At 43.3% G+C, this 18,304-nt stretch overlaps 1 protein-coding gene across 1 annotated transcript in view; it reads right to left on the reverse strand.

Annotated features, from left to right (window-relative positions):
* Rad23b (RAD23 homolog B, nucleotide excision repair protein) overlaps positions 1–15,518 on the reverse strand; it is a 39,771-nt gene extending 24,253 nt beyond the window's left edge. The window contains exon 1 of the mRNA XM_050165054.1: positions 15,161–15,518. Within this exon, the coding sequence (XP_050021011.1) occupies positions 15,161–15,226 (66 nt within the window). The 5' untranslated portion in view covers positions 15,227–15,518. The remainder of the gene's footprint in view (positions 1–15,160) is intronic.
* Between the last annotated feature and the right edge of the window lie 2,786 nt (positions 15,519–18,304).

Below are 18,304 nucleotides of genomic sequence, written 5' to 3' on the forward strand. Positions count from 1 at the left end.
TTTTTTTTTTTTTTTGGCTTTTTGAGACAGGATTTCTTTGTAGCTTTGGAGCCTGTCCTGGAACTAGCTCTTGTAAACCAGGCTGGCCTCAAACTCAGATCGGCCTGCCTCTGCCTCTTCCTCTTGAGTGCTGGGATTAAAGGTGTGGACCACCAGTACCCGGCTCAAGTACAGTGTTATTAAGCCCACCTGAAGGTGTTTCCAAGTTTTAACTAAGGCTGAGAGCCGGTGGGATATTTAAGTGATTCTCAACAAGTAACTTGGCCTCCTTCAGTATCAGTCGCATGTGTAATGGATGAACTTTACAGCATTTCAACTCATAAAATTATGTGGCCACAGGATCAAGAATTAGAAAACGAATCTAACCAACTCCTTGACCTGACCAGAGAGTAGAGAGGCTTATGAGGTAAAAAGACAAACATGGCTTTTCTCATACCTTAGTGGAACTATATTACTTTAAAGACACAAAAATCAAGGACAAGATCAACCTGGAGATTCCATTCACTTCAATTTCCTAGAATACTTTTGACAACTGTCTAGTGGTGATCCTTTGCTTTCTACAAAAACTCTTCTGAGATAAACAAGAGTTTCTTTGTGTAATTTATTTTTATGTGTAATAGTGTTTCACCTGCATGTATATCTGTATACCATATGTATGAAGAACTCACCGGAGCCAGAAGAGGACACTTAAAGAGTCCTTGGGGGCTGTTGTGAACCACCATGTGGGTGCTGGGAATAGAATCCTAGTCTTCTGGAAGACTAGCCAGTGATCGTTACTCCTGAGCTATCCCTCTAGTACGCTCTGTGCAATTGAAGTGAAGGTGTAAACAGAGCCAGGCACAGAGGTGCACACCTGTAATCTCATCTGGAATCCTGTCTGCTATCAATCAGTAAGCTGCGTTTCATCACAGCAATGCTAAGACAAGCTCTTTTTTTTATTATTATTTATTTATTATGTATACAATATTCTGTCTGTGTGTATGCCTGCAGGCCAGAAGAGGGCACCAGACCTCATTACAGATGGTTGTGAGCCACCATGTGGTTGCTGGGAATTGAACTAGGGACCTTTGGAAGAGCAGGCAATGCTCTTAACCTCTGAGCCATCTCTCCAGCCCCCTAAGACAAGCTCTTAACCCACTGACTGAGTCATCTTATTAGCCCAAGAAATTTTTTTGTTGTTTTGTTTTTTTTGGGGACAGGGTTTCTCTGTAGCATTTGGAGCCTGTCCTGAAACTTGCTCTAGACCAGGCTGGCCTCTAACTCACATAGATCTACCTGTCTCTGCCTCCCGAGTACTGGGATTAAAGGTGTGTGCCACTACCGCCAGGCTAGAAACTATATTTTTGTTTCCTGGATCAACACAATATTTAAAAACTAAGACCATGGAATGTATTTTAAAGGCCTACACAATAAACCCCTTTCTAATTTTGTATATCAAAAGAACAAACCCTGTGAAATTACAAATAAAAATATGCATATACACCAAAAGAGGACTCATTATTTACTGCTAAATAACTTTTTCTGAAGGAAATAAAAAAATACATTAAAAAATATTAAGAGGGGCTGGAGAAATGGCTCGAAGTTTAAGAGCACTGAGTGCTCTTCCAGAGGTCCTGAGTTCAATTCCCAGCAACCACATGGCCACACACAACCATCTGTACTGAGATCTGGTGCCCTCTTCTGGCATGCAGGCATACATGCAAGCAGAATACTATATATGTAATTAAATAAATAAATCTTTGAAAAAAAAATAGCAAGTTCCATACAAAAACACTAAACCACTTAGCTGTAGAAAGAACTGGAGTAAGGCAGAGGCAGGAGGATTTCTCTGAGTTCGAGGCCAGCCTGGTGTACAAGAGCAGGCAACAAAGTGACACAGAGAAACCCTGTCTCAAAAAACCAAAACAAAACAAACAACAACAAAAAGAACTGGAGTAATACTTAATACTTTCATCACTAAACAAAGAAAAACCGACCATCTGAGTATGCAACTCAATCAGGAAAATAAGGAATACAAATGAAATGAAGAAGCGGTACAAAATAGTCCTGCACCTGTAAGAAAACAGTACAATGACAGGGCAGAGCTTCACAAGGCAGCCATTTACACCTGCAGGTTCCACATGCAAAGTTTCAACGGTGACTGAACAGTTGTTTCTACTCTCAGAGAACACAGTATGACCACTACTTACAGAGCGTTTATCACACCAGGTATTCAAGCCATCTCGAGATTTACAGTACAGGGAGAATGTTCATCAGTGAGATTTATCTAAGGAGGGACTTATGTTCTGGAGAATTTTTGTTTGGGGCTGAGGAGTGGTCTGGAACTATCTGCCTGCATATAGCTGAACTATGACTACAATTAGCTCTTCTCACCTACACTACATCTCCAGTTGTGCTAGCTAAATGCCAGCAAGCCACCAAGTTCTGAAGACACCCAAGCAGCCAGGAGAGATCTGTATGGGATATGGGAAGGAACTGAAGTTTCTAGTCAATAGCAAGCATCAAGGAGTTAGCCATTTGAGGCAGCCACTTTGGAAGGAATCCTCCTCCAGTGGGCAAGTACTCATATGGAAGGTATTTGTGAACATGCTGCTAATAATACTATGACCACTGACAGCCATTTTAAAGGCAATGTTCCTGCCATTAAGCCAGTAATTCAATGCAAATGAGATTCTCCCATTGTGTTTCCAAGGCAGTTATACACAGCTTTGTCACTAAAATCTGAAAACAAATTTAAACACTCATCAAGCTGGAATAGTAATTATTACAAACATTCATTTGAACACTGCAGTGTGAGTAAATGAGAAACATTTACAAAATCATGAAAGGAATAAACCTAGTAGCTGCACAATTTATTTTTGAAAACAAACCTAGAGCTGGGAGGTGGTGGCACACACCTTTAATCCCAGAACTCAGGAGGCAGAGGCAGGCGGATCTCTGTGAGTTCAAGACCTAAACAGCTAGGGCTGTTGCATAGAGAAACTATCTCAAAAAAACAAAAAGAAAAAAAAAGAGAGAGAAAAAGGAAAAGAAAAAAAAGAAACCTAGTATAGTGATGATTACTACTTGAAAGAGATTCTAAAGAGGTAACTCAAGGAACTGGAGAGATGGCTCAGCAGTTAAGAGCACTGCCTGCTCTTCCAAAGGTCCTGAGTTCAATTCCCAGCAACCACATGGGGGCTCACAACCATCTGTAATGTGGTCTGGTGCCCTCTTCTGGCCTGCAGACATACACACAGACAGAATATTGTATACATAATAAATAAAAAAAATATGTATTTAAAAAATAAAGAGAACTAAAGCTTGAAAATGCTGTATTGCTTACCAATACTTATTAACAATATACAAAAAATAATTGCATTTTTAGATCAAAAGATGAAGTAGGCGGGGCTGGAGGGATTGCTCATAGATTAAGAACACTGGCTGCTTGTTCTTCCAAGAGGTCCTGGGTTCAATCCCCAGCAATCACATGGTGGCTCACAAGCATCTGTAATGAGATCTTGTGCCCTCTTCTGGCCTGCAAGAATACACGCAAGCAGAATACTGTATACATAATAAATCTTAAAAAAAAAAAGAGTAGGCAAAGGGGGCAACTACCACTATATAATCTAAATTAAAATACCATTAAATGGCTCAGAGAGTAAAAGGACTTGCTTGTTACACAAGTATAATTTGAATTCAACCCTGATGATGTGAGTTTGGATTACTGGAATCCGTATAGCAGTTCTACTTTGTGGGCACGTGTCTGTTATCCCAGCACTCCTACTGTAAGAAGGGGCAGAAAAGAAAATTAATCTCTCTCTCATGTGCGCAAGCGCGCACACACGCATGAGCACTTACAGGCCAGTTAGCCTGAGTGTGCAACACACCTGCAAATAGTAGGAGACCCTGCCGGGCCAAAAAGAATGTAGTGGCCAACCTCAGGCCCTGGGTTACAGCTCACAGACTCACAAGGTAAGAGGAGAGAAGAGAGAACAAGTTGTCCTTTGATATCTACATGCACAACAGGGCATGTTGGTGCCAACCAAGACACACACACACACACACACACACACACACACACAGAGAGAGAGAGAGAGAGAGAGAGAGAGAGAGAAATTAAAAAAAAAATCCAAAGCCAAATAAGTTTACAAAGGACTTCAAATTTATACCCAAATTTCTTTGGATGGTATCCTTGGTATCTGAAAAACCTGACACAGACACCAAAGATTGTTTCCTAAATTTCTCCTCCAAAGCAGATCCTGAATAATTATAGAAACAAAACTGATTATAAGGTGTCTATTAACAACAGTGATCTCAGCAATTGGGAGGCAGAGATAGATGATCTCTGAGTTCGAGGCCAACTGTGTGTGGGGGGAGGAGGGTGCAGTGGGGAGTCGAAAAAAGGAAAAAAGAAAGGTGTCTACTAACTGCAGTGGAAAGAGGAAAACAGCACCACTGAACTCAGTGAGAGACTCATAAAACAGCACCTGATACTAGAGCATTATGTGAGAAGAGGCAGTAAACAAAGGCTGTACAAAGTTCTGCTACCAAGCAGGGCAAACTAAGTTTGATTCCCAGATCCCACATGGTGGAATTAGGAGGAGAGAACCAATTCCCACAGCTTGTCTTGTCCTCTGACCTCCACATGAGGCCTGTGGTGTTTGTGGAAAAAATATATAAATGTAATTATTTTTAAAGGCAATCTTCATTGGAATTATTACCCAGAGGCTATTATTTTAAATCCTGAATCTATTATTTTTCCCACAGAAACTATGTAAAATGTTCCTAAATCAACCTATACACATCAATTTAATTTGCTTTTAAAATACATTCCAGATGTTACAACCTTAATGAGATCAAAGTAGATAGAAATGGGAGAGTGTATAAGGTTAATTCCAAACTAGCTATAGCGTTTAAAGTTTCTAAAAGGGCAAAAATAAGCCATTTTATTGTGTAGGTCAGGGGAACCCACCTGCCTAACCAAAGCAGAGAATGAGAAACAGCCTTGCTCACTGTTGGAGCATCAGTGTCTGATTTACATTCATCAGTCATGAGAGCAGATCCACCTCCACTGCCTGGATGAGCCTACACGATGTTATTAAAGAGTTTACAGAATTCATTCACGGTGAGACTGGCTTCGCTACCCAGGTGTTTATAAGAAACAGGTGGTACAGCATCATTTGGCAGGGTTCATTCACCCTGCTATAGGAGGTCTAAGTTTAACACATTCCTTTAAAAAGCAAATTTCATGCATTACCTATGGGGGGGGGGGGATCTAACTTTTAAGTTGAAACGGTAAGACCTTGGTTGGTTCCAGCTTACCCCTTTCAAAGCCACAATGTAAAGTTGAAAGAGTATCATTTACACAAGCTTTTTCGTAGAAAAAATAATGAAAAGATTGATCAAAATAAAATTCATGAAAGTGGATTTTTATTTTTAAACAGCACAACTTCTTCCACAATTTCTACAATTCTTTCACAATTTTAGGCAGCAAATTACTTGCTTTTCTTATCAACTCTAAAGGAAGCAGGTAATTGATGATATTCCCTTTCTAAAAAGATTTTTTAAAAACACTATACTCAACGACAAAAGACAAGTGCACAAGAGAAGAGCAAGACATGAAAATAGTGAAACAGAACACATTCTTTGAGTTTTATTGTAAGGTGGAAACCAAGAAATAGAACCACAGTTCGAAGGGGGTAAGGGGAAAAAGAATTTTATTATGATAGGGATGGACATATGCATACTCTAAAACTGAAAACCCAAAGTAGCAGAGATGCTGGGGTCAAGTATGAAATGCTCCCAGCAGGTCACATGTTAAAAAACAGTCTACTACTGGCAGCATTATCTTGGAAGATTCTGGAAGGGAGGGAGGGAGAAAAATCACTGGGGGGCATTCCTTTAAAAAAAAAAAAAATCAACCTGTAATTTCTATTCTGCTTCCTGATTCCATGAAGTGAACAGCTTCCTCCCCCATAAGCTCCAGCCACCATGATGTTCTATCAAAGTACATGAGGCCAAGTAACCGAGGGATGAATCCTCTGAAACCATGAAGGAAATATATCACCTCTCCCTTATGCTGCTGTTGCTCTCTTGGATATATGTGGTCACAGTCACATAACGTGCCTAATATATGTGTCCTTTTCAGAAGAAAGGAGATAAAATACAGTGGAAAAATGCAGATTAATCTTAAGTGGTACATCCATAATAGACAGGCATCTACAATTTAAAAAGAAAACCACCAATAACAAGTAGGTAGTTGTAGTGGGGCCTTGTAGATGTACTGTCAAAATTATCAATAAGAAAAAAAGCAGCATTTCAGCTGAAAATAACAAATAGAAATGAAATCTTCCAGCAGCAGTGGAAGAGGGAGTGGAATACAATGACTGTCAGGTAAGAACTGGTGTTTACACTCAAGAGTCTGAGACAAGTTCGTGCAACTAGGTATTTGTCTGACTTCACAAGTCCAAGTGGAAACATCAAAGTGAATTTTAGAGCTTCTGTAATACCCAATCGAGAACAATGGTGTAGAAGTAGGACCATACTGCCCAGCACTGTTGACATCAAACTGTATATACATATTTCAAATCCACAGCATCTTCAAAAGGCTATCAGGTAACACTTCCTGTGCTGTTGTCCTCATTTTACAGAAGACACAGCTGGGTAACCTAACCAAGGTCACAAATCAGCTACCTGGCAGCACCCCAACTCAGTCTGGGCGCTGTGCTGAGTCTTCCAAGCAGGTGACCCAACTTTTGATAAGCAATCATAGAAATGACAAGCCCAAGATAAAGGTCTGAGAGCCGGAGCCAGTGAAAAAGAAATTTCTATCAAATGCCTTTAAAAAAAATCTCATTAGTTAGAATCAGGAAATCAAAACAGAGTGGAATGCTAAAAACGTTACTGGGTGTGTGGTGTTGACTGAGAAACGCTCCACGTGCTTGGACATTTGAATACTTGGTCCCCAGGTGGTGGTACTGTTTATGGAGGTTATGGAACCTTCAGGAACCTTGTGGAGGAAGTAGGTCTCTGGGAGTTGCTTTAAGAGTTAGCATAGCCTAGGCAGGTGGTGGTGGCACAAGCCTTTAATCCTAGCACTTGGGAGGCAGAGGCAGGCAGATCTTAGTAAGACGGAGGCCAGCCTGGTCTACAAAGCAGTTCCAGAATAGCCAGGACTGTAACAGAGAAACCCTACCTCTAGGGGAAAAGTTTATGGCCTCATTCATTTCCAGTTCACACTCTTTCAGCAAGGGGATGGAATGGGGTCTGTCTTTCAGTTTCCTGCTCTGGCCTTCTGCTGCCAGGAATCCCTGGACACTTTGAACTCTCCCTCTAGAACCATAAGTCAAAATACTCTCTTCCATAATCTCTTCCTTATATGTGTCTTGTCACAGCAACAGACAGTAACTAATACACTAGAGTTGGGGGAAGTGGTAGTTACCAGGAATGTGGAGAACTTCTAATAATGGGACTGAAGCTGAGACAGAATACAGACCACTGCATACAAGACAAAAGAATAAAAGGCCAAAGTACAAAACATCTTTCATTGATAATCAAACGAACGTCATTTACTTTTAATGACATATGTTAACCACATTTTTTCAGCAATGTGGGTTTCCTTTTAAAATAATGCCTACCTCTATGTTATGAAACTGAGAATACTATGTTCAACTTCATGTTTTTAAAACCACAAATAAGGAAAAAGGATAATGGCAAAGATAAAAAATACTATTTGTCCATTGCTACTACTCTACTTTCGCACAAGACACCCACTTCGATACAGCTTCTGGCTCCATTTCTACCAGGGTCAAAGACCTACAAACCACCCAAACCAAAGATCAGGTCTGTTTTTATCCTTTTCATCTCTGAAATAGATATAACTGACCCCTTTTTCTTCTTAAAACTCTTACATTAAGCCGGGTGGTGGTGGCGCACGCCTTTAATCCCAGCACTCAGGAGGCAGAGGCAGGCGGATCTCTGTGAGCTCGAGACCAGCCTGGTCTACAAGAGCTAGTTCCAGGACAGGCTCCAAAACCACAGAGAAACCCTGTCTCATAAACCAAAATAAAAAGGGATTAAAGGCATGTACCACCACTGCCTGGCCCCAAGTCTGTTCTTTTCAGTCTTCCACATTTCTGGAAGAATAGAAGTATTCACACAATTTACATTATCAAATTAACAGTGTCAACACACCAAAAAAATTCTTCCAATTCTACCTAGCAAAATATCAAGTCCAGCTGGGCAGTGGTGGCACACACCCTTAATCCCAGCACTCGGGAGGCAAAGGCAGGCAGATCTGTGAGTTCGAGGCCAGCCTGGTCTACAAGAGCTAGTTCCAGGACAGGCACCAAAGCTACAGAGAAACCCTGTCTCGTAAACCAAAATAAAATAAATCAAGTCCATCTCCAATCTTGGCCAAAAGTTCAATTGCTTAAAATTACTGCACAAGCCCCTGAAGAGCCCCCACCTTGCTTTCTTTCTTGTCAACTCCACTACCCATTTCCCACACAAGAACAGATAACCTTAGAGAGAGGGGGGGGGGGGGAGAATGACTCATGACATTCAGGTAGAATAGGATTGCCACAGGTTTGAGGCTGGACTAGGCTCAAAAAAACAAGAGGAAACCCCACAATTTTTCAAAAATGCTTCTCATCTTTGAACATCCTACAACAGAGTAATTGCTCTGAGCCCTTGTCTAACTCTCAGTTCCTCACCATTACCTCAAAAAACACTGGGTCTTTTAGATTCCCAACACATTCTTAAAATCCTAAAGTCTGTAATCTAAAGGTTCTCCATAGAAAAGATTCCTTATTTTGCAACATGCTATGTTCAGATCTCAGCTTGTTGCTCAGACACCACCTTCTCCACAAAGGCCTTTCTGTGACCTGCTCTGAAGTAGCCACCTAGTCAAGGACCATCAATCACATCCATCATCTCACCCATTTCAGTTTCTACAAAGCACTTATCACACACACACACACACACACACACACACACACACACACACACACAATGTCAGCAACTTCATAGTTACCAGTAGAATGTATCCACCAGTGAAAAACTTTATTGAATGCATAAGGAAAATAAAAAGCCTACTGTGAGCACAGAAAGTAAAAGCTGTGAAAAACCCAAACCAGATTTTCTAATCTTACTGTATCTTCCCTATCTATATGCTCAGAACCCTTGTAATATAATTTATCATATTTACTATTCATGACTAAATAACCTAGAAAACACTGGCTATAGAAAAAAAAATAAACCAAAAGAGAAATCACTAAAAAGTAATGGCTAGCAAATATTGTATACAGAATAAAAACTAAAGCAGTTATTTTATAATAACCTCCAAAATCATGCAATAACCACAAAGGGAGGTAATCCTTTGTAAATCACTATATAGCAAACTGATTTAGAGATATAAACATCTAGAGATATAAATATCTTTAGTTATTTTATCAAAAGCACACGAATGCTGGCAAAATGGTTCAGCAGATAAAAGCACACAAGCCTAGTGACCTTGAGTCTTATCCCTAGAATAGAACCCACAAAAGCAGAGAACCAACTCCCCAAAGTTCTGATCTATACACACACACACACACACACACAGTGAAATGTGCACTTCCAGACGGACACACAATGAAAATAATTTAAAAGCCCAACACAATGTGTGCACCATACATAGAAAACTGAAAAGCAAAAACAAAATACAAATATAGTTTTAATATTACTTATAATGTACTCACATTAAAGTTCTGCTATTTGAAGAACATCACAGATTTAAGTCCTTCTGTCCATGCACTCTCCCCACCTCATCTTACTCAAAATATTTAACTAGCATCAAGCACAAGCCGACTGCAGTATTAACTTGTATGCTATATACTGTCAACACTTAGTGATACATTAAGACACTGCACCAGGGGCTGGCAAGAGGACTCAGCAGCCAAAGGTGCTTGCTGAGAGATCTGATGATCCACGTTGGATCCTCAGGGCCCACATGGTGGAAAAAGAATGCTGATTCCTGCTGGGTAGTGGTGGTGCAGGCCTATAATCCCAGCACTTAGAGGCAGAGGCAGGCAGATCTCTGAGTTTAAGACCAGTCTGGTCTACAAGAGCTAGTTCCAGGACAGGCTCCAAAGCTACAGAGAAACTCTGTCTCAAAAAAACAAAACCAAACAACAACAAAAAAATTAATGTGTTATACTATCTAAAAAGTTGGAGCTCCTGTAAAGGTGATGGTGAAGACAGTAGATGGTAATAGCCAAGTAAATGGCACAAAATGGTAACTGCTAAAGTATGGTGGGGTTTCAGCGGTGACTCAGAAGTTACCTGGTTTCAAACGCCAACACCCACATGGTGACTAACTATGGTCCAGAGCGCCACTCTAGGGGACTCTGATATCCTCTTCTGGCCTCCACAGGCACTGCACACAGGTGGCACAAAGAACATGTGTAGACAAAACACCTATACACAAAAATTAAAACTTTCTCAAACATTTTTTAGTCTTGCCACTTAAAAAAAATCAGAGGTGCCTTTTCCCTTTAGCCACTGATTCTCAACTAGGTGATAAGACTCCCAGAAAACTCATACCATGGTTTCACTGTCCCTGTGCTCAGCATCAGAGTTCACTCAGCACTGACCAGTCCAGCAAGGAACCAATCACTCCTTGGTTGAGCCCTTAGCTCTCAATCCCTTCTCATTTTGTTTATGTTCACATCATGATGCTAAGAGTTTCTCTCTTTTTGGTCTTTGGAGACAGGGTGTCTCTGTGTAGCTCTGGTTGTTTTGGAACTCACTCCGTAATCAGGCTGGTGTTGTGGAATAATCTTTTTCTATACTGTGAATGTGTCACTCAGACTGGTCTAATAAAAAGCTGAACAGTCAAAAGTGAGGCAGGATTTTTAGAGCAGAGGATGCTGGGAAGAAGGGTGGGAGAAACCAGACACAGAATAAGTTGGTAGCACAAAATGGGACAGAGGTAAAATCCACGTGGTGGACTGCATATCAATAAAATTATGGGTTAATTTAAGTTATAAGAGCTAGTTAGGCACAAGCCTAAACTATTGGCTAAGATTTCATAATTCGGGACTGAAAAGATGGCTCAGAGGTAAAGAGCATTGACTGCTCTTCCAGAGGTTCTGAGTGCAATCCTCAGCAACCACATGGTGGCTCACAGCCATCTACTAAGAGATCTAGTGTCCTTTTCTGGTGTTCAGGCAAAAACATTCAGCCAGAATACTGTATACATAATAAATAATAATTTAAAAATTTCATAATTAATAAGTCTCTATTTCATAATTTGGGAGCTGAAGGGAGAGCCAAAAAAAATCTGACTATACGCTGGCCTTGAACTCAAAGATCCACCTGCCTCTGCCTCCCTAGTGCTGGGATTAAAGGTACCGTGCTTGGCATTCCCAAGAGTTCCTAAATAAAGCACCTTAAATTACTTAATTTCCTCAGTCCCTTCTAAATAAAAACTAATTAAGGGCAAACCTGAAACCAGTTCCATGGGCAACTGTAAATTGTAGACATTCCTAAAATCCTAATTTTAAAACATATTCATTTATTCATTCATTAATTGGGGTGGGGTGCCAAAGTGTCCAAAACAGTGAGTTGTCAGAAGAAAACTTCGGGACTCAGTTCTCTCCTACCAGAGGTCCAGGGGTTTGAATTTAGGTCATTAGGAACTTTTAGCTGCCCCATCTACTTATAAACCCCAAACGGATCTACTTATAAAATCTCTGGTCACATTTTTGAAACAAAGTATTTAGTATAATCCACTGTTAAAATAATCTTCACTTTTATTTATACTGGAACTCTAAAATACTGCATCAAAAAAAAAAGTGAGCTGTGTGTGGTGGTGCCCACCTTTAATCCTAGAACTGAAGAAGCAAGGAGCCAGGCAGCTCTCTGTGAGTTCAGGTACAGCCTGGATTACAAAGTGAGTTCTAGGACAGAAGGAGGTACACAGAGAAACCTGTCTAGAGAACAAAACAAAAAAAAAAATCAACTAATCTCTAAACCCTGCTGGGCAGTGACCACATAGCTTTAATCCCAGCAGAGGAGGCAGAAGCAGGTGTTTTTCTGTGTGTTCCAGGTCAGTCAGGACTACATAGTGAAACAATGTCTCAAATATATGAATGAATAAACTAACAAATAAACAAACGAAAGAGAAAATGTGTCTGCTAATCAAACTCACTATAGATGTAAATAAAGAAGCCATGGTCCAGGGCTGGAGAGATGACTCAGTGGTTAAGAGCATTGCCTGCTCTTCCAAAGGTCCTGAGTTCAAGTCCTAGCAACCACATGGTGGCTCACAACCATCTATAGTGAGGTCTGGTGCCCTCTTCTGGCCTTCAGACATACACGCAGAAAAGAATATTGTATACATAATAAATAAGTAAATAACTATTAAAAAAAAGAAGCCATGGTCCAAATCTTGTCTAGTGTGCATAAAGCCCAAAGTACCTGTACTAGATTCCCAGCACAAAGAAAAAGGGGTGACATGGAATATGGAATCAAAACATGCCTTAAACTTTTTGTAATACTGGTTTTTATTATACATTAACACCAACAAATTATTTGTTCTAGTAAGCAAAGTTGAATAAGTCAATAACAACTCACCAAACATGTATTTCTAAAGGTGTAAAATATTGCATCCCCTGGAAATAAACTTGTAAATAATAAGCACATTTAGGGATTTAATACTGCACTAGCTCCAAGATAATAGTAGACATGTGGAAGGCCTAAAGTGTGGTACAAATTTTATACAGCATGCACGCACACACGCTCGCCTCGCGCGCGCACACACACATTTATTTCAGTAGTATGAAGTTACTACAAAAGTACAACAAATTCAGGCATAAAAAAATAAAGTAGCCAAGCGTTGGTGGAGCACGCCTTTAATCCCAGCACTCGGGAGGCAGAGGCAGGCAGATCTCTGTGAGTTCAAGGCCAGCCTGGTCTACAAAGGGAGTTCCAGGATAGGCTCCAAAGCTACAGAGAAACCCTGTCTCGAAAAACCAAAAAAAAAAGTAAAACCTATTTCTCTACTTTAGTGATTCTGGAACAAATTAGTATTTTAAGCTCAAAAAAGTTACCATGACTTAACCCATCATTTATCACCCCCAATGAACCAAAGCCAAGTAGACATTTTACATATTTTGCTTATCATCTTTATGCTGACAACTGTGCTGCAATGTTTTTCAAGGTCTGGTGATGGNATACAACAATGGCCCATGAGATACTTGGGCCATGTTACAAGAATGAATGATGGCAGATATGCACTGCTTGGAGGAGTGCACGGGATAAGGCGAAGAGGAAGGCCCAAAGGACGCTAGACAGACAGCATAAAGGAAGGCCGTGGAACCTTAGATATGACAATAACACAAGCATCTAGGACTGCTCAGCACAGGAACAGCTGGAGAACCGCCATACCCGGGCTGCCCATGTGTTGTGCGTTGCCAGGGCATAAATGATGAAGATGACAAATATGACACACGGGGGCTCCCAAAGCTAGCAGGACTAATAGAGAGGTGTTGGAGAGGCAAGAAAAATGGAGTAGGAAGAGATTTTTGTTGTTTTTGTTCTTTTTCATTCAGATTTTTTGTTTTGTCTTTTGGAGACAGGGTTTTTCTGTGTAGCTTTTGAGTCTGTCCTTGAACTTGCTCTATCTGTAGACCAGGCTGGCCTCGAAGTCACAGAGACCCACCTACCTTTGCCTTCTGAGTGCTGGAATTAAAGGTGTGCGCCACAACTGCCCAACCTTTTTTTCTTTTCTTTTCTTTTTTTTTTTTTGGTTTTTCGAGACAGGGTTTCTCTGTGGCTTTGGAGCCTGTCCTGGAACTAGCTCTGTAGACCAGGCTGGTCTCGAACTCACAGAGATCCGCCTGCCTCTGCCTCCTGAGTGCTGGGATTAAAGGCGTGTGCCACCACCGCCCAGCTGTAAGTGGTATTTTCTGTACCTTCAAGAATTATTGCATACAGAATCACTTTGTGTCACAATTTCAAAAATGTCAGAATTCTCGGCTTCTTTATAAAGATGTAGGGGACTTTAGAATATCCGATAAGATAGGTAAAACCTAACACTGTGTCTTCATAGACACGTATCTATACTTTAATTACATAGCAGGCCTCATTTACAAACCAACTAAAGGCCATTTAATCCTCACATCTCTGCTGGTACTATTCCTGCTTCAGAAATGGAGCAGGGTAATTCGTCCACGTCGTAGTAAACGCCTTACAGCGCCACAAACAGAACTCGGCTCTATTTAATTAACAGCACGTCAGTGGATCTTCAACCAAAATTGGATCAGTCATTTATAAAACAAAATAGGCAGTCATTTGCTGGCTTACTACAATTCCACAGCACGTGAGGAAATTTACACGCATGGCATTTTGAGATTCCTGACATGAAGTTGTATCAACTTCAATATAGTACATCTTTTTTTTTTTATAGGCAGAACTGGAGAAAGCATCGAAATTTATCACGTGAACTCGTTAAGTGTAACCGGCTTTAACCGCAGAACACAAAAGTTTTTATATTTTTTTCCCTCCCTTCAAATACTACTGATCTAGGAACCCGAGGAGCGTGCAGGTTCCCAAGACGACGGAGTGAACGTTTAAATCCGGATCTGAAGGTTTAATGCAAAAATTTTTCACCACCAACGAGGCCTGAGAGCGTGATCTACCTGTGGGTGTGGGTCCGGCGGATGGGGGGGAGGTACGTAAAAGCTATCCAAGCTAGACATAAATAAAAGGGTTCCTTCTAAGAGACTAAAAATTCACTTTCCCCCCCACCATCTCTCCTTGGTGCAGACAAAACCAGGCACACTGAAGGCCATCACCTTGGGTAACCAACCGGCCCCTAGATCTCCGCACCCAACCAGGTCGTGGGAGGGTGGTGGCAACGCCTGGATCGCCCTCCCCCACCTGTGTGTGCACTTCAGGCCAGGCTCCAGAGCCCAGGCCGCCAGGCCTCCCCTCCCCCTCCGGCCCCACGACCACGCGCTCCGGGCCGCGGCCTCCAGTGTCCACGCGGGTCGGTGCTGCTCCACGCCATCTGCCTCCAGGCCTTCCCGGTCCCCGGCCCACAAAGCCCGCGGTGACCTCACGCCCCCCTGGGGGCCCCTCCCGCGCCACCTCCGACCCGGGCCCGCGCTTCTCCTCGCCCTGCCGCGCGTACCGTCTCCTCCGGGTCGATGTCGATCTTGAAAGTCTGCTGCTGAAGGGTCTTCAGAGTGACCTGCATGGTGCCTGCGCCGGGGCCTGGACGCCCCGGGGTGGCCGCGGTCCTCGCGCTCTCAGGAGGAAGGCGGTGGGGGTGGGGGCTTGTCACATTCGCCCCGCCGAATCTCGCTCGTCCCGGGCCCCTCGTCCCCTAACCGCGCCGCCGGTCCCGCCGCCTTCCCCGAAAGCTCGGGCCGCGGTGCTTCCTCACGCGCCAGCCACCGGGCCCGCAGGAGGCGCCAGGGACTCCCCGACGACCGCAGAGAATCCGCTACCTCACCACAGGATGGTAGCCGCCATCACCGTGACTCGCCGAGACGTGCCCCCTCCCCCACCAGAAAAACCCGGAGGATGGGGCCAGACCCGGGCGATCTGGGCAGGCGCGGGGTGCGGCGACGCAGTGCGCAGGCGTCAACAGGAACTCCGCCCGGGAATTGGAGGCGGGGCGATAGGCGGGGCTGGAATGCCGGCGGCGCGCTGCGGACGTGCGCAGGCGCACATCCCCTGGCCGCGGCGTTCGGGGCGGCCTGGTCCGGTCCGCCCGCCTTCGGTCGCTCCGCCTACGTCCAGGCTCCGCCTGGCGGCCCGAGTTGCGCAATCTGTAGCCGGGGAACGGCTACGTGGAGACCGGGCTGAGAGGCTGCGGAGCTGAGAGCTTGAAGCCTAGAGGGCAGTGGAGCGGGCGGAGCCTTAGTGGATGGGTTGCCTGGGGCCCGCCCTAATGGGGTGCACGCCGCGGGCCGGGCGTGTGTAATTTGGGTTGCTTCTCTGATCCTGGGACACTGACTCCAGCGCCGGACTGCTTGCTTGCGAAATTTTGCGTGCTTTTACTAACCTTGGGATCTCCGACCTGTAGAGAAAGGCGTTTTTAAGAAGGAGGCCTAGCTGTATCGCGCCTTTCACTGCTTCGTTTTCCTCTCCCTGTTGTGGGGTTGTTGGTGGATATTAAGCAGTTGCTCTCCGTCTCACCCAAGCGGTTTCCTTTGCAATTGGGCCCTTCTAAATCTTTGCTCAGATGTCGCCTTCTTGGTGAAGTCTACCCTGCCTACCCCACTTAAAGTAGCAGCGTCTCCAGAAGCCATTGACCAAATCTACTTTTCTCTGTAACATTATCACCTTCTGATGACTATACAGTGCGTCTATTTAGTATGCGTGTCCTCCCTTCCTTTACCCTAACCCCCAGGCTGCACAAAGGCATGGATTTTGTTCTGTTCGCCAGAGCCTACAAAATGAGCCTAGCATGTTGTAGTAGGTAGAAGGTAAACATTAGAGGAATGGATGGGCATGAATCTGGTTCCCAGGCAATAAAAGTGAGATGTCACTCATCTCGCTGGTGACTGGAGAGTGTGGGATGATGCGTGTAAATCTTAGTGTTAAAGTTAAGTACTTAGCTTTAGCCGCCTGTCCCTTTACACAGAGATAAGACTGGAGTGCAGAAGTGTCAAGTATTAAGCACCCAGTCACCAGAATAGTAAGTGACACCATAGGTGCTCGTGTGCTGCTTCCTTCCTACTAGCGCAGTGACCTCGGTGACCGCTGTTAGACTTTAAAAGTGAAGGTGAGCCGGACGATGGTGGCGCAGGCCTTTAATCCCAGCACTTGGGAGGCAGAGGCAGGCGGATCTCTGTGAGTTCGAGACCAGCCTGGTCTACAGGGCTAGTTCCAGGACAGGCTCCAAAGCCGCAGAGAAACCCTGTCTCGGAAAACCAAAAAAAAAAAAAAAAAAAAAAAAAGTGAAGATGAATACAAAGCAGTCACAATCAGACCACAGTGAGGACAATTACAAATGACCCCTTTGAGCCAGCCTCCTCAAGACAGTATCATTGTTCGGGTTTTCATGGATTCTAGAAGCTAGGCTGTAATTCTGTGTCCCAGCACTGTGGTAAATGTTTAATTCTCTGCCTCCAGTCTTCCTGTGGATCTAGTCTAAGTCACCAGGTGATCTCAACCCTTGCTCTGAAAACCTGGTAGCTGGAATTTCTGCCTTTAGCCATAGGGTTAGCCAAAGGCAAAAGCAGTATTGTTTGCAGTGTAATGGGATGCTAGGGGGCAAAATAAAACAGAAATTGACTTCCTTATGGACTTTCCCCTGCAAACCTGTTTCTTTTCTCCTAGTGTCCCCGAATTCGTGACATCTCCATCTCTCAAGGTACTCAGACCAAAGCTTAGACTCCATCCTTAAGTTCCTTTTGTCCCTGACTCCTGCTGGCTAGCCACCACATACAAACCATTGTCAGTCTTACCAAGTTTACTCTTCAATCTGTACCTTCAAGTTCAGCCATTTTTCCTCATTTCTACTTCTACAACATCACCAGTCGCCAATCTCCTAATGAATCTTCGATTCCAATTCCTACCCCCACAACAATCCAGCAGTCAAAGAAGCACCCAATATCCAATATGTTAAACTTCAGATATTGGTTTTTTTTTTCTTCTCCCTCTCTTTGGTTTTTCAGACAGGGTTTCTCTGTGTAGGCTTGGTTGTATTGAAACTCTTTCTGTAGTACAGGATGGCCTCGAACTCACAGAGATCTGCCTGCCTATTCCTCCCAAATATTGGAACCCATAAATCAAAAGCCGAGCAGTGGTGGCACACACCTTTAATCCCAGCACTAGGAGTCGGAGACAGACAGTTCTCTGTGAGTTCAAGGCCAACCTGGTCTACAAGAGCTAGTTCCAGGACTGGCTCCAAAGCTACGGAGAAACCCTGTCTCGAAAAACAAACAAATGGACAAAAAAAAAAAAAAAAAACATAAATTATCTCACATTTATTCTTAATCTCTGCGTTGGACTTCCTGATCAGACAGAATGACACAGTAATCAATTTAAGAGGAAAGTTATCTTTTGGCTTATGGTTTGAGAGGTGTCAGTCCATAGATGCTTGGTCGTGTCGTTTTGGGCCTGTGGCCACACAATAAGTTGTATTGGGGTGGGGGGCTGACAGTGGAGCTGCTGCTTTGTGGTATACCGACGCTAAGAAAGGGCAGAGGCGGGGCCTCCACTGCCTTCAATAGCATACCCCCAGCAACCTTAATTTTCTTTCACTTCACAGCTCCACCTTTATCACACAAGTCTTAGGGAGGAGATATTCAAACAAACACTC

The sequence above is a fragment of the Alexandromys fortis genome, unplaced genomic scaffold, assembly GCF_014885135.2.
Source record: "Alexandromys fortis isolate MF-2015 unplaced genomic scaffold, M_Fortis_MF-2015_v1.1 scaffold_18, whole genome shotgun sequence".
Taxonomy (NCBI): domain Eukaryota; kingdom Metazoa; phylum Chordata; class Mammalia; order Rodentia; family Cricetidae; genus Alexandromys; species Alexandromys fortis.